General features: G+C 41.1%; 1 protein-coding gene across 6 annotated transcripts in view; it reads left to right on the top strand.

Annotated features, from left to right (window-relative positions):
- CTPS2 (CTP synthase 2) overlaps nt 1–14,855 on the top strand; it is a 306,531-nt gene that overhangs the window by 100,633 nt on the left and 191,043 nt on the right. For all 6 annotated transcript variants that reach the window (XM_089693658.1, XM_089693654.1, XM_089693659.1 and 3 more), the window contains one exon: nt 6,035–6,186. In XM_089693658.1, coding sequence (XP_089549784.1) covers nt 6,035–6,186 — 152 coding nt within the window. The remainder of the gene's footprint in view (nt 1–6,034; nt 6,187–14,855) is intronic.

Here is a 14,855-nt window from a genome sequence, read left to right as displayed (position 1 = left end):
GACGCAAGCAGGTGAGGGTTACAATGCTACAACTCTATAGTTACAGTAAATTGAGTGAGTATTGTTAATGTATGACAAGAATTGTGTTAATAATCTGCCCCTTCTAATTATAATGTTCCAGAGTTGGAACGCAAACGGAATATTTAAGAATGCTATGCTCACACCTAGCTCAGGTTTGTTTTTTCACGTGGATACTGAAGGGTCCTTTTAAGAGTAAGGATGAGCTCAGGCATGTTCAGATCCTAGTTCGAACCCACCTGAGCAATTCCACAAATAAGCTGTCACTGTACTGTGCCAGTCAGAAGCCGCAGAGGCATTCACTGCTCTGTAGCCACACATACACAAGGGGCGTCTATATGTGTGGCTGCAGGGCAACGAATGCCTTGGCCACTTATGATTGGCTCAGTACAATGACAGCTTCCTGGCGGGATAGATCAGGTAAGTTTGGACGAGGATTTGAACACGTCTGAGCTCCATATATATGGAGACTGGCTGCAGCTCTGTGCAGCATTCCCTTGTAAGTCCAGCACAAGGGTGGAGCCCTGTCTCTTTGGGCTCAGAGGAAGCGGATTGAATGATTGTCAAACCACAAGAGGAGTGGCACCCCACATGGAAGAAAAATATATTTGAAATATATTTTAAATAATATTCTTCCCAAATATATTGACATATATTTGAAATGCTACAATTTTGGCCATATTCATTTTATTTCTAAATATATTTCAATAAATATACAGTGAAGGAAATACAGTCAGGTCCATAAATATTGGGACATCGACACAATTCTAACATTTTTGGCTCTATACACCACCACAATGGATTTGAAATGAAACAAACAAGATGTGTTTTAACTGCAGACTGTCAGCTTTAATTTGAGTTTTTTTACATCCAAATCAGGAGAACGGTGTAGGAGTTACAACAGTTTGCATATGTGCCTCCCACTTGTTAAGGGACCAAAAGTAATGGGACAGAATAATAATCATAAATCAAACTTTCACTTTTTAATACTTGGTTGCAAATCCTTTGCAGTCAATTACAGCCTGAAGTCTGGAACGCATAGACATCACCAGACGCTGGGTTTCATCCCTGGTGATGCTCTGCCAGGCCTCTACTGCAACTGTCTTCAGTTCCTGCTTGTTCTTGGGGCATTTTCCCTTCAGTTTTGTCTTCAGCAAGTGAAATGCATGCTCAATCGGATTCAGGTCAGGTGATTGACTTGGCCATTGCATAACATTCCACTTCTTTCCCTTAAAAAACTCTTTGGTTGCTTTTGCAGTATGCTTTGGGTCATTGTCCATCTGCACTGTGAAGCGGCGTCCAATAGGTTCTGAAGCATTTGGCTGAATATGAGCAGATAATATTGCCCGAAACACTTCAGAATTCATCCTGCTGCTTTTGTCAGCAGTCACATCATCAATAAATACAAGAGAACCAGTTCCATTGGCAGCCATACATGCCCACACCATGACACTACCACCACCATTCACTGATGAGGTGGTATGCTTAGGATCATGAGCAGTTCCTTTCCTTCTCCATACTGTTCTCTTCCCATCACTCTGGTACAAGTTGATCTTGGTCTCATCTGTCCATAGGATGTTGTTCCAGAACTGTGAAGGCTTTTTTAGATGTCGTTTGGCAAACTCTAATCTGGCCTTCCTGTTTTTGAGGCTCACCAATGGTTTACATCTTGTGGTGAACCCTCTGTATTCACTCTGGTGAAGTCTTCTCTTGATTGTTGACTTTGACACACATACACCTACCTCCTGGAGAGTGTTCTTGATCTGGCCAACTGTTGTGAAGGGTGTTTTCTTCACCAGGGAAAGAATTCTTCGGTCATCCACCACAGTTGTTTTCCGTGGTCTTCCGGGTCTTTTGGTGTTGCTGAGCTCACCGGTGCGTTCCTTCTTTTTAAGAATGTTCCAAACAGTTGTTTTAGCCACGCCTAATGTTTTTGCTATCTCTCTGATGGGTTTGTTTTGTTTTTTCAGCCTAATGATGGCTTGCTTCACTGATAGTGACAGCTCTTTGGATCTCATCTTGAGAGTTGACGGCAACAGATTCCAAATGCAAATAGCACACTTGAAATGAACTCTGGACCTTTTATCTGCTCATTGTAATTGGGATAATGAGGAAATAACACACACCTGGCCATGGAACAGCTGATAAGCCAATTGTCCCATTACTTTTGGTCCCTTAATAAGTGGGAGGCACATATGCAAACTGTTGTAATTCCTACACCGTTCACCTGATTTGGATGTAAATATCCTCAAACTAAAGCTGACAGTCTGCAGTTAAAGCACATCTTGTTCGTTTCATTTCAAATCCATTGTGGTGGTGTATAGAGCCAAAAATGTTAGAATTGTGTCGATGTCCCAATATTTATGGACCTGACTGTAAGTATTTGATCCTCTGCTGATTTTGAATGTTTGCCCACTCACAAAGAAATGATCGGTCTAAAAATCGAATGGTAGGTGTATTGTAACACTGAGAGACAGAATAACAACAAAAAATTCAAAAGAAATGCATGTCTAACAAATTATGTACTGATTTGCATGTTCATGAGGGAAATATGTATTTGATCCCCTTCACAAAACATGACTTAGTACTTGGTGGCAAATCCCTTGTTGGCAATCACAGAGGTCAGACGTTTCCTGTAGTTGGCCACCAGATTTTCACACATCTCAGGAGGGATTTTGGCCCATTCCTCTTGGCAGATCCTCTCCAAGTCATTAAGGTTTGGTGGCTGATGTTTGGCAACTCGAACTTTCGGCTCCCTCCACAGATTTTCTATTGGATTAAGGTCTGGAGACTGGCTAGGCCACTCCAGGACCTTAATGTGTTTCTTCTTGAGCCACTACTTTGTTGCCTTGGCTGTGTGTTTTGGGTCATTGTCATGCTGGAACACCCATCCACGACCCATTTTCAATGCCCTGGCTGAGGGAAGAAGGTTCTCACTCAAGATTTGATGGTACATTGCCCCATCGATGCGGTGCAGTTGTCCTGTCCCCTTAGCAGAGAAACACCCCCAAAGCAGAATGTTTGCACCACCATGTATGACAGTTGGGATGGTGTTCTTGGGGTCATAGGCAGCATTCCTCCTCCTCCAAACATAGCAAACTGAGTTGATGCCAAAGAGTTCGATTTTGGTCTCATCTGACCACAACACTTTCAACCAATCCTCCTCTGCATCGTTCAGATGTTCAGTGGCAAACTTCAAATGGGCCTGGACATGTGCTTGCTTTAGCAGAGGGACCTTGCGGGCACTGTAGGATTTCAATCCTTGTCAGCGTAGTGTGTTACCAATTGATTTCTTGGTGACTGTGGTCCCAGCTGCCTGGAGCTCATTGACAAGATCCTCACGTGTAGTTCTGGGATGATTCCTCGCTGTTATCACGATCATTGACACTCCACAAGGTGAGATCTTGCATGGTGCACCAGACCTAGGGAGACTGACAGTTGTTTTGTGTTTCTTCCATTTGCGAATGATTGCACCAACTGTGGTCACTTTATCACCAAGCTGCTTGCGATAGTTTGGTAGCCCAGTCCAGCCTTGTGTAGCTCTACAATCTTGTCCCTGACATCCTTGGACAGCTCTTTGGTCTTTGTCATGGTGGAGAGTTTGGAATCTGATTGTTTGATTGCTCCCGTGGACAGGTGCCTTTTTAACAGGTAACAAAATTAATTAGCAGCACTCCCTTTAGGAGACTGCTTCTAATCTCAGCTTGTTACCTGTATGAAAGACACCCGGTAGCCAGAAATCCGGCTGAATGATAGGGGATCAAATACTTATTTCCCTCATAAACATGCAAATCAGTGAATCATTTGTTAGACATCTATTTCTTTTGAATTTTTTGTTGCTATTCTGCCTCTCAGTGTTACAATACACCTACCATTCGATTTTTAGACTGATCATTACTTTGTGAGTGGGAAAACATTCAAAATCAGTAGGGGATCAAATACTTATTTTCTTCACTGTGTATATATATATATATATTATTTATTTTGGAATGCATTTACAAATCTATGTAAAAATATGTTAAAATGACTTTTGTATATGTTAAAAAAAATGTAGATTTGTATTTTTAAAGACATACAGTATATTTGAAATGTATTTTTTAAAATATTTTTTATATATTTATACAGTCAGGTCCATAAATATTGGGACATCGACACAATTCTAAAATTTTTGGCTCTATACACCACCACAATGGATTTGAAATGAAATGAACAAGATGTGCTTTATCTGCAGACTATCAGCTTTAATTTGAGGGTATTTACATCCAAATCAGGTGAACGGTGTAGGAATTACAACAGTTTGCATATGTGTCTCCCACTTGTTAAGGGACCAAAAGTAATCGGACAATTGGCTTCTCAGCTGTTCCATGGCCAGGTGTGTGTTATTTCCTTATTATCCCAATTACAATGAGCAGATAGAAGGTCCAGAGTTAATTTCAAGTGTGCTGTTTGCATTTGGAATCTGTTGCTGTCAACTCTCAAGATGAGATCCAAAGAGCTGTCAGTATCAGTGAAGCAAGCCATTGTTAGGCTGAAAAAACAAAACAAACCCATCAGAGAGACCCGGAAGACCACGGAAAACAACTGTGGTGGATGACCGAAGAATTCTTTCCCTGGTGAAGAAAACACCCTTCACAACAGTTGGCCAGATGAAGAACACTCTCCAGGAGGTAGGTGTATGTGTGTCAAAGTCAACAATCAAGAGAAGACTTCACCAGAGTGAATACAGAGGGTTCTCCACAAGATTTAAACCATTGGTGAGCCTCAAAAACAGGAAGGCCAGATTAGAGTTTGCCAAACGACATCTAAAAAAGCCTTCACAGTTCTGGAACAACATCCTATGGACAGATGAGACCAAGATCAACTTGTACCAGAGTGATGGGAAGAGAAGAGTATGGCGAAGGAAAGGAACTGCTCATGATCCTAAGCATACCACCTCATCAGTGAAGCATGGTGGTGGTAGTGTCATGGCGTGGGCATGTATGGCTGCCAATGGAACTGGTTCTCTTGTATTTATTGATTATGTGACTGCTGATAAAAGCAGCAGGATGAATTCTGAAGTGTTTCGGGAATATTATCTGCTCATATTCAGCCAAATGCTTCAGAACCTATTGGACGCCGCTTCACAGTGCAGATGGACAATGACCCAAAGCATACTGCAAAAGCAACCAAAGAGTTTTTTAAGGGAAAGAAGTGGAATGTTATGCAATGGCCAAGTCAATCACCTGACCTGAATCCGATTGAGCATGCATTTCACTTGCTGAAGACAAAACTGAAGGGAAAATGCCCCAAGAACAAGCAGGAACTGAAGACAGTTGCAGGAGAGGCCTGGCAGAGCATCACCAGGGATGAAACCCAGCGTCTGGTGATGTCTATGCGTTCCAGACTTCAGGCTGTAATTGACTGCAAAGGATTTGCAACCAAGTATTAAAAAGTGAAAGTTTGATTTATTATTATTTTGTCCCATTACTTTTGGTCCCTTAACAAGTGGGAGGCACATATGCAAACTGTTGTAATTCCTACACCGTTCACCTGATTTGGATGTAATTACACTCAAATTAAAGCTGACAGTCTGCAGTTAAAGCACATCTTGTTCGTTTCATTTCAAATCCATTGTGGTGGTGTATAGAGCCAAAAATGTTAGAATTGTGTCGATGTCCCAATATTTATGGACCTGACTGTATATAGAGCAGGGGAATTATTTACATTATGGGGGGGGGGACAGCAGCACCTCACATTACTGAGGGGTGCACTTTAGCACTTTACATTTGGGGGAGGGGGGACAAGTCTGCACTGGTCCCTTTAATGACTCCAGAAGTCAGCATTGTAGCCAGGCATATTACAGTTACAGAAGAAGGTATGATGGCAGCCTCAATATTTTTCTCTTGATGCGCTTCCTTTTTTTATCTTTGAAAGTCTAAAAATTGGAAAGACAAACCAATTAGAGATATATTTAATGCACTGTAAATACCTAAACTACGAGCAAATTATTTACCAGATTAATTTTTTTACTCCTCAGGTCATTTTCGTTCATGATGTCTCTTCCACATATCGAGTTCCCATCTTGTTAGAGGAACAGGGGATAATCAAGTACTTTAAACACAGACTGAACCTTCCTATTGATGGTCACCAAAGCACACAGCTTCTCAAGTGGAAAAGAATGGCTGACAGGTGTGATATGTCACTCTGTTGTCTGATAACACAAATTATGGACAAAGGAATATCTCTTCTCTATCACTCTTTTTACATAATTAGGATCCATGTTTCATAAAACATAAACCTTCAGCTAAAATCACCATGTAGTTCATTGCATGTATACAGTGGGGATCGAAAGTTTGGGCACCCCAGCTAAAAATTTGTATTAATGTGCATAAAGATGCCAAGGAAAGATGGAAAAATCTCCAAAAGGCATCAAATTACAGATTAGACATTCTTATAATATGTCAACAAAAGTTAGATTTTATTTCCATCATTTACACTTTCAAAATAACAGAAAACAAAAAAATGGCATCTGCAAACGTTTGGGCACCCTGCAGAGTTAATATCTTGAACTGCCCTCTTTGGCAAGTATCACAGCTTGTAAACGCTTTTTGTAGCCAGCCAAGAGTCTTTCAATTCTTGTTAGAGGTATCTTTGCCCATTCTTCCTTACAAAAGTCTTCCAGTTCTTTGAGATTTCTGGGCTGTCTGTCACGCACTGCTCTTTTAAGGTCTATCCATCTATTCAATTATGTTGAGGTCAGGAGATTGTGAAGGCCATGGCAAAACCTTCAGTTTACGCCTCTTGATGTAATCCCCCGTGGATTTCGAGGTGTGTTTAGGATCATTATCCATTTGTAGAAGCCATCCTCTCTTTAACTTCAGCTTTTTCACAGATGGCATCAAGTTACCATCCAAAATTTGCTGAAGTTTTATTGAATCCATTTTTCCTTCTACTCGTGAGATGTTCCCTGTGCCACTGGCTGCAACACAACCCCAAAGCATGATTGATCCAACCCCATGCATAACAGTTGGACAGAGGTTCTTTTCATTAAATTCTGTGCCCCTTCTTCTCCAAACGTACCTTTGCTCATTCCGGCCAAAAAGTTCAATTTTAACCTCATCGGTCCACAGAACTTGTTTCCAAAATGCATCAGGCTTGTCTATATGTTCATTTGCAAAGTTCAAACGATGATTTTTGTGGTGAGGACGTAGAAGAGGTTTTCTTCTGATGACTCTTCCATGAAGACCATATTTGTACAAGTATCTCTTTATAGTGGAATAGTGTACCACAACTCCAGTGTCTGCCAGATCTTTCTGGAGGGATCGTGCAGTCAAACGTGGGTTTTGCATTGCTTTTCTCACAATCCTGCGAGCTGTTCTGTCTGATATTTTTCTTGGTCTTCCAGATCTTGCTTTAACTTCCACTGTTCCTTATGACTGCCATTTCTTAATTACATTCCGAACAGAGGATATTGACATCTGAAAACGCTTTGCTATCTTCTTATAGCCTTCTCCAGCTTTGTGAGCGTCAAGTATTTTCAGTTTCAGTTTTCTAGACAACTGCTTAGAAGAACCAATGGTGCTGATTGTTGGGGCAAGGTCAGATGAGTCTGGGCATTTAAAACCTTTGAGATTGACATCATCTGGTCTTCCCAGACGATGATTGAGAACAATCCATGACACTGGCAGGTCTCAGCTTTGCAAAGGGGGCAGTGCATGCTATAAATTCTGCAGGGTGCCCAAACTTTTGCAGACGCCATTTTTTTGTTTTCTGTTATTTTGAAAGTGTAAATGATGGAAATAAAATCTAACTTTTGTTGACATATTATAAGAATGTCTAATCTGTAATTTGATGCCTTTTGGAGATTTTTCCATCTTTCCTTGGCTTCTTTATGCACATTAATACAAATTTTTAGCTGGGGTGCCCAAACTTTCGATCCCCACTGTACATCCTTTTTGCAGTCCTTCTGGCCAAAGTGTTTGCAGTGTAAATTGTCCAAAAATAAATGTTTCAACAATTTAACTCTATAACCCCCTTCCAAAGAGCATTGCTGACATTTGGAATCCAACTTGTCTATATAGAAAATGTAAAATTGTTTAGGAAAATGGAGATGCATACTGTATAGGACAAGTGAACAGGGCAATGTTGGCTTGTGGCTGAAAGCTAATCTTGACAGTGCAGAAGCCAGTGTAGCAAAGTGCTTTTCTAGTCATGTGATCCTGTGCCAGTGTAGGTTAGAGCTGATTCACACATGTGCGGTGCAGACTGAAGCTCAGGTTTCACAGCTAATTGCAACAGTAGTTGTTCAGCGGTTCATGTCAGGTTTACACCAGGTTCAGGACAAGATTAGCTCAGGATTTTATTCTGTTCACACATATGTGGTTTAGAAACGGTTCCCACAGAAGTCAATAGCCTGTAATCCGCACTTGAACATGAAGGCTCAGAAATTGTACATGACTCTTTTTCAAACTGCACTGAGTCCGCACCATCAGTGCATTGGACATATGTGAACAGGTGCCATAGGAAGCAATGTTATTTCACATGTCATGCAGATTGGATGCGGTGAAATGAAACAATGAAATTGTTACCTAATATGGTGTTGGACTGCTTTTGACATCCAAAACGGCCTGCATTCTCCTGGGAATTAACAAATATAAGTCTTGGATGATGGATAATGGAATCTGATACCATTCTTCATGCAAAAAATCATGTCAGTTCACGCAGAGATGCCAGAGGAATATGAGCTCAAACCTTTTTCTCCAAAATTGACCATTGTGACTCTTTGATATTGAGGTCTCGCGGAGTACGGTGCCCAGGGAAAGTGTGAGAATTCGTCTGCATTCTCTTCAAACCACAATTTGACAACACCAGCTGTGCAAATCCGAGCACTATTGTCTTGGTAAATGGCGCTGTCTCTCAGGAATGTCTGCACTGTGGGGTGCACATGGTCAGCAAAAATGTGTACATAGTCGCTGGCAGTGACTCTTCCTTTCAAGGTAACGACAAGGCCTGCAGAATACCAAGATATGGCTGCCCAAACCATGACTGCAGCACCATTATGCTTTACCGTTGCAAAAGACAGTCCTGTTCGTAAGCTTCGGACTGTGTTTGCCACATTTAAACATGTCCAGTGGTTGGGAACAGTGTGAGGCTCGATTACTTGGACCATTGATCGAAAATTCCACAATTTAATGGTGTTGTACCACTCTCTGTTTTTGGGGTTCCCTCCGCACAGTTTTTGTGGACACGGGTTTGGAAGACTGAGATTGAGCTCTGCAGTCACTTTTGTAGCAGTTGTTTTCTTTTTCCGGCTCACAATCCTGTGCAGTGTCTCTTTTCTCTCAGTCAGTTGACCAATTGAGATTACGCTTAGATGACGTTTTCCAGTAACTGTATATGCCGTCATAACCTTTGATACTGTACCTCATGACACAGCAAAAGAATTGGCAACTTCAGTCACAGAGGCAACAGCTAAGAGGGCACCAACAATTTGCACTCTTTGAAACTCAGTAAGCTGTGACATGACTCTGTATTTAAATCCAAAATCACCATACAAAAGATGTGCAAAGTGTCAAAAATATTTAAATAAATAAATACAAATATAAAATTAAATTATTAAGGCTCAAAATATACCATGTACCTTAAGTCCTCATGCACACTGGACTTTTTTTACAGCTGTTGTTTTTAGCTTTTGCCATTTTTTTCTGCAGACAGTAAACTCCCCAGCATGTTATCCTATGTGTCCATGCAAACATAGGATTTACCGTATTTTTCGCTCCATAAGACGCACTTTTTTCCCTCCAAAAAAGGGGGGAAAATGTCAGTGTGTCTTATGGAGCGAATATGGAGCGGCCGGTCCCGTATTTCCACCGCCGCCATGTCAGAATACCGGACCGGCCGCTCAGCTCTGCAGCGGGACCTTATGGAGATGACTGCTGACCTTTGGGGAGGTGGGGAGTGGGTACCTGAATTTGACAGGTACCCGCTCTTACTTCTGCGGAATTGTTCTTTGACCTTACCTGTTCCTCTATGCAGCGGCGTGCTGTCTTCACCGGCTTCTGTAGTGTGGACGCTGTGCTTGACAGCCGTGTGCCAAGTGTGCATGCGCAAGAAGTGGTGCTTTTTGTGAATGGTAAGGCGGTACCTGGGACACATGACAGATCCTAGAAGCCGCCAGACCAATCACAAAGCGCAAGTGCTTCTCGCTCATGCGCACTGGGCACCCGGCTGTCATGCCGAGCGCCATTACAGAAGCCGGGAAGACAGCGCGCGTCTGGATAGAGGAACAGGTAAGGTCAAAGAACAACTCCGCGGAAGTAAGAGCGGGTACCTGTCAAATTCAGGTACCCATTCCCCCCCCCCTCCCCAAAGGTCAGCAGTCATCTCCTGTACTGTCCGCAGTCTCTGGTCATCCCTGTACTGTCCGCAGTCTCTGGTCATCCCTGTACTGTCCGCAGTCTCTGGTCATCCCTGCACTGTCCGCAGTCTCTGGTCATCCCTGTACTGTCCGCAGTCTCTGGTCATCCCTGCACTGTCCGCAGTCTCTGGTCATCCCTGTACTATGTCCGCAGTCTCTGGTCATCCCTGCACTGTCCGCAGTCTCTGGTCATCCCTGTGCTGTCCGCAGTCTCTGGTCATCTCCTGTACTGTGTCTGCAGTCTCTGGTCATCTCCTGTACTGTGTCCGCAGTCTCTGGTCATCCCTGTACTGTCCGCAGTCTCTGGTCATCCCTGTACTGTCCGCAGTCTCTGGTCATCCCTGTACTGTCCGCAGTCTCTGGTCATCCCTGTGCTGTCCACAGTCTCTGGTCATCTCCTGTACTGTCTGCAGTCTCTGGTCATCTCCTGTACTGTGTCCACAGTCTCTGGTCATCTCCTGTACTATGTCTGCAGTCCATTAGTTCAGAATTTTTTTTCCCTGTTTTCTGCCTCTAAAACCTAGGTGCGTCTTAAGGAGCGAAAAATACGGTAATCAGCATTTTTTGGCAGGGGCGTTCTTTGGCTGGAAAAAAACCCCCCAGAACTAGTGGGTTTCTGCAGGAATTTTTTAGCTATAAAAATGCTCTAACGCTGAAAAACGCAGCAAAAAGCGGTAAAACATGGCAAAGCAGCTTTTTTGGGCATTTTTTTAGCAAACATTTTTTTGTGTAAAAAAAAAACCCGCTAAAAATGCAAATTCAGAAAAACACAGCTAAACGATAATGCAAAAACGCTAAAAACTTGCGTTTTTAACGTGACTTTACACAGCTACCGCTACCAGCGTTATTCAAACACCCAGTGTGCATGGAGCCTAAAAGTAATGGGCATAAAAGAGTTCTCATATAAATACACCTGAAAAATTAAACATAAATAGTGCTGCTGCTTAAAGATGAATGTACATGTCACATCTCCCTACAAGTAAATGTTTGAACAAATAGCAGCGCAAACATAATAAATACTGTGCTAAAAATAAACCAAATAAACAAGTGCATAAACTTATCACAAAGTTTACAAATGTGCAACAAAATGTCTATAAAAGTCCACCATTAATAGCGTTGAAAATCCATCTTCACCGTCAGACACCCAGTGATAGTATAATTCTTCAATCTTAGATTGTAAGCTCCAAGGAGCAGGGCCCTCCTATCCCTCTTGTATTGAACTGTATTGTTGCTGTATTGTCCCTCATTATATTGTAAAGCACTGAGCAAACTGTTGGCGCTATATAAATCCTGTATAATAATAATAATATGTGTATGTGACAACAACACCTCCTGTTCTATACAGACCTCCCCCTATTCACTGATACTCACCAAAATATATGGCTTATTAAACTACTGATAAGCTATGGTACTTGTAATGAAAACGTCTCCTTCCTCCACATCATCTATGCTGTCTGGTGAACAGAGCCTGTTTGCTGTCATACATATTAAAGAATTATACTATCACCGGGTGTCTGATGGTGAAGAAGAATTTTCAACACTATTAATGACTCCATATTACTAGCAGTGCATGCAGCGAATGATGAAAGTGAGGCTTCCCACCTGTTAGCTAGGTGTCTCATCACACAGCAGAAGCAAAAGATTGTTACATCACTTCTGCTTTCAGGGCCAGTTCACACTATATGCGTTTCAGTGTGCTTTTTTTCTGCATCCAAAACACACAGAAAGTAGGTTATGTGGTTTTCAATATCATAGTTCATATCAGTGCTTGCATTTCCAGTGTGTTCCAGTTGCAGACAAAAAAAAAGTAGAACAAGCTGCATTTTTCCTGCACAGAACTGTACTGGAACGTGGTAAAATGCATCAAAATCACACTGGAATGCACCAAAACGCAGCAAAAATGTACTGGAACACACATGTGCCTATTTAAATTGTGGAGAAAAAATGAACCAGAAAGCATCAAAATTGTACCAGAACATGTCAAAAACAAGTCAAAAATGCACATGCAGAAACACATCCGAAACGCATCTGGATTGTGTTTCTATAGTGTGAACTGGCCCTCAATGTGAAACATGTCATCACTTTCGCACCTGCAAATCATGTATTATTTCCATTGTTTTTGTCCAACCCCTGTATATATACAGTATATACTTTATTTGATGACTTCTGTAGACAGATCCTGGAAATATATATATATATACAGTGGGGATCGAAAGTTTGGGCACCCCAGCTAAAAATTTGTATTAATGTGCATAAAGAAGCCAAGGAAAGAAGGAAAAATCTCCAAAAGGCATCAAATTACAGATTAGACATTCTTATAATATGTCAACAAAAGTTAGATTTTATTTCCATCATTTACACTTTCAAAATAACAGAATACAAAAAAATGGCGTCTGCAAAAGTTTGGACACCCTGCAGAGTTAATATCTTGTACTGCCCCCTTTGGCAAGTATCACAGCTTGTAAACGCTTTTTGTAGCCAGCCAAGAGTCTTTCAATTCTTGTTTGAGGTATCTTTGCCCATTCTTCCTTACAAAAGTCTTCCAGTTCTTTGAGATTTCTGGGCTGTCTGTCACGCACTGCTCTTTTTAAGGTCTATCCATAGATTTTCAATTATGTTGAGGTCAGGAGATTGTGAAGGCCATGGCAAAACCTTCAGTTTACGCCTCTTGATGTAATCCCCCGTGGATTTCGAGGTGTGTTTAGGATCATTATCCATTTGTAGAAGCCATCTTCTCTTTAACGTCAGCTTTTTCAAAGATGGCATCAAGTTACCATCCAAAATTTGCTGAAATTTTATTGAATCTATTTTTCCTTCTACTCGTGAGATGTTCCCTGTGCCACTGGCTGCAACACAACCCCAAAGCATGACTGATCCAACCCCATGATTAACAGTTGGACAGAGGTTCTTTTCATTAAATTCTGTGCCCCTTCTTCTCCAAACGTACCTTTGCTCATTCCGGCCAAAAAGTTCAATTTTAATCTCATCGGTCCACAGAACTTGTTTCCAAAATGCATCAGGCTTGTCTATATGTTCATTTGCAAAGTTCAAACGATGATTTTTGTGGTGAGGACGTAGAAGAGGTTTTCTTCTGATGACTCTTCCATGAAGACCATATTTGTACAAGTATCTCTTTATAGTGGAATAGTGTACCACAACTCCAGTGTCTGCCAGATCTTTCTGGAGGGATCGTGCAGTCAAACGTGGGTTTTGAATTGTTTTTCTCACAATCCTGCGAGCTGTTCTGTCTGATATTTTTCTTGGTCTTCCAGATCTTGCTTTAACTTCCACTGTTCCTGATGACTGCCATTTCTTAATTACATTCCGAACAGAGGATATTAACATCTGAAAACGCTTTGCTATCTTCTTATAGCCTTCTCCAGCTTTGTGAGCATCAACTATTTTCAGTTTCAGTTTTCTAGACAACTGCTTAGAAGAACCTATGGTGCTGATTGTTGGGGCAAGGTCAGATGAGTCTGGGCATTTAAAACCTTTGAGATTGACATCACCTGGTCTTCCCAGACGATGATTGAGAACAATCCATGACACTGGCAGGTCTCAGCTTTGCAAAGGGGGCAGTGCATGCTATAAATTCTGCAGGGTGCCCAAACTTTTGCAGACGCCATTTTTTTGTTTTCTGTTATTTTGAAAGTGTAAATGATGGAAATAAAATCTAACTTTTGTTGACATATTATAAGAATGTCTAATCTGTAATTTGATGCCTTTTGGAGATTTTTCCATCTTTCCTTGGCTTCTTTATGCACATTAATACAACTTTTTAGCTGGGGTGCCCAAACTTTCGATCCCCACTGTGTATATATATATATATATATATATATATATATATATATATATATATGTGTGTGTGTATATATATATATATATATATATATATAAATATGAAAATATTTGTAAAATGAAAATAAAGCATCAGTTTAGGATGACTTTATCATTAGAAAAGAATGGGGATTGCCATTGTTGAACTTTCTTTTGAGAATATATATCATTCTCATGATTTGGCTTTAAACCTTTTTGAGTCTCTGACTTGGAGCAAATCTAGAGATGTTGAATTCTAACACTTTTCTGAGACTTACAGTGCTTTTTCTTCGTGGTTGGTGATTCAAAAAGTACTGAAGACAGACACACTGGGGTTTATTTACTATGGCTGGAGAGTGTAAAATCAGGCTCACTTCTGCTTATAAACAAATCAGTTTCTAACCTCAGCTTGTTCAGTTAAGCTGGAAACCTGGAAGCTGATTTGTTTCTATGCAGAAGTGAGCTTGTTTTTGCACTCTCTGGCTTTAGTAAAAAAAATACTAGGTCAGCAAATTAGCTGTGGCACCACCCAATCTTTTGGCATGACAGTCATTTTAAAAAGTATCTCCACTTTTGTTGAAAAAAGAAAAAACAATATTTCCCTTTGTGTGTATGTGTGTACATT

This window comes from Staurois parvus, unplaced genomic scaffold (genome assembly GCF_062004578.1).
Source record: "Staurois parvus isolate SC_StPar_1 unplaced genomic scaffold, SC_StPar_1.0 ptg000635l, whole genome shotgun sequence".
Lineage (NCBI taxonomy): Eukaryota > Metazoa > Chordata > Amphibia > Anura > Ranidae > Staurois > Staurois parvus.
This window is presented reverse-complemented; position numbering and strand designations above follow the sequence as displayed.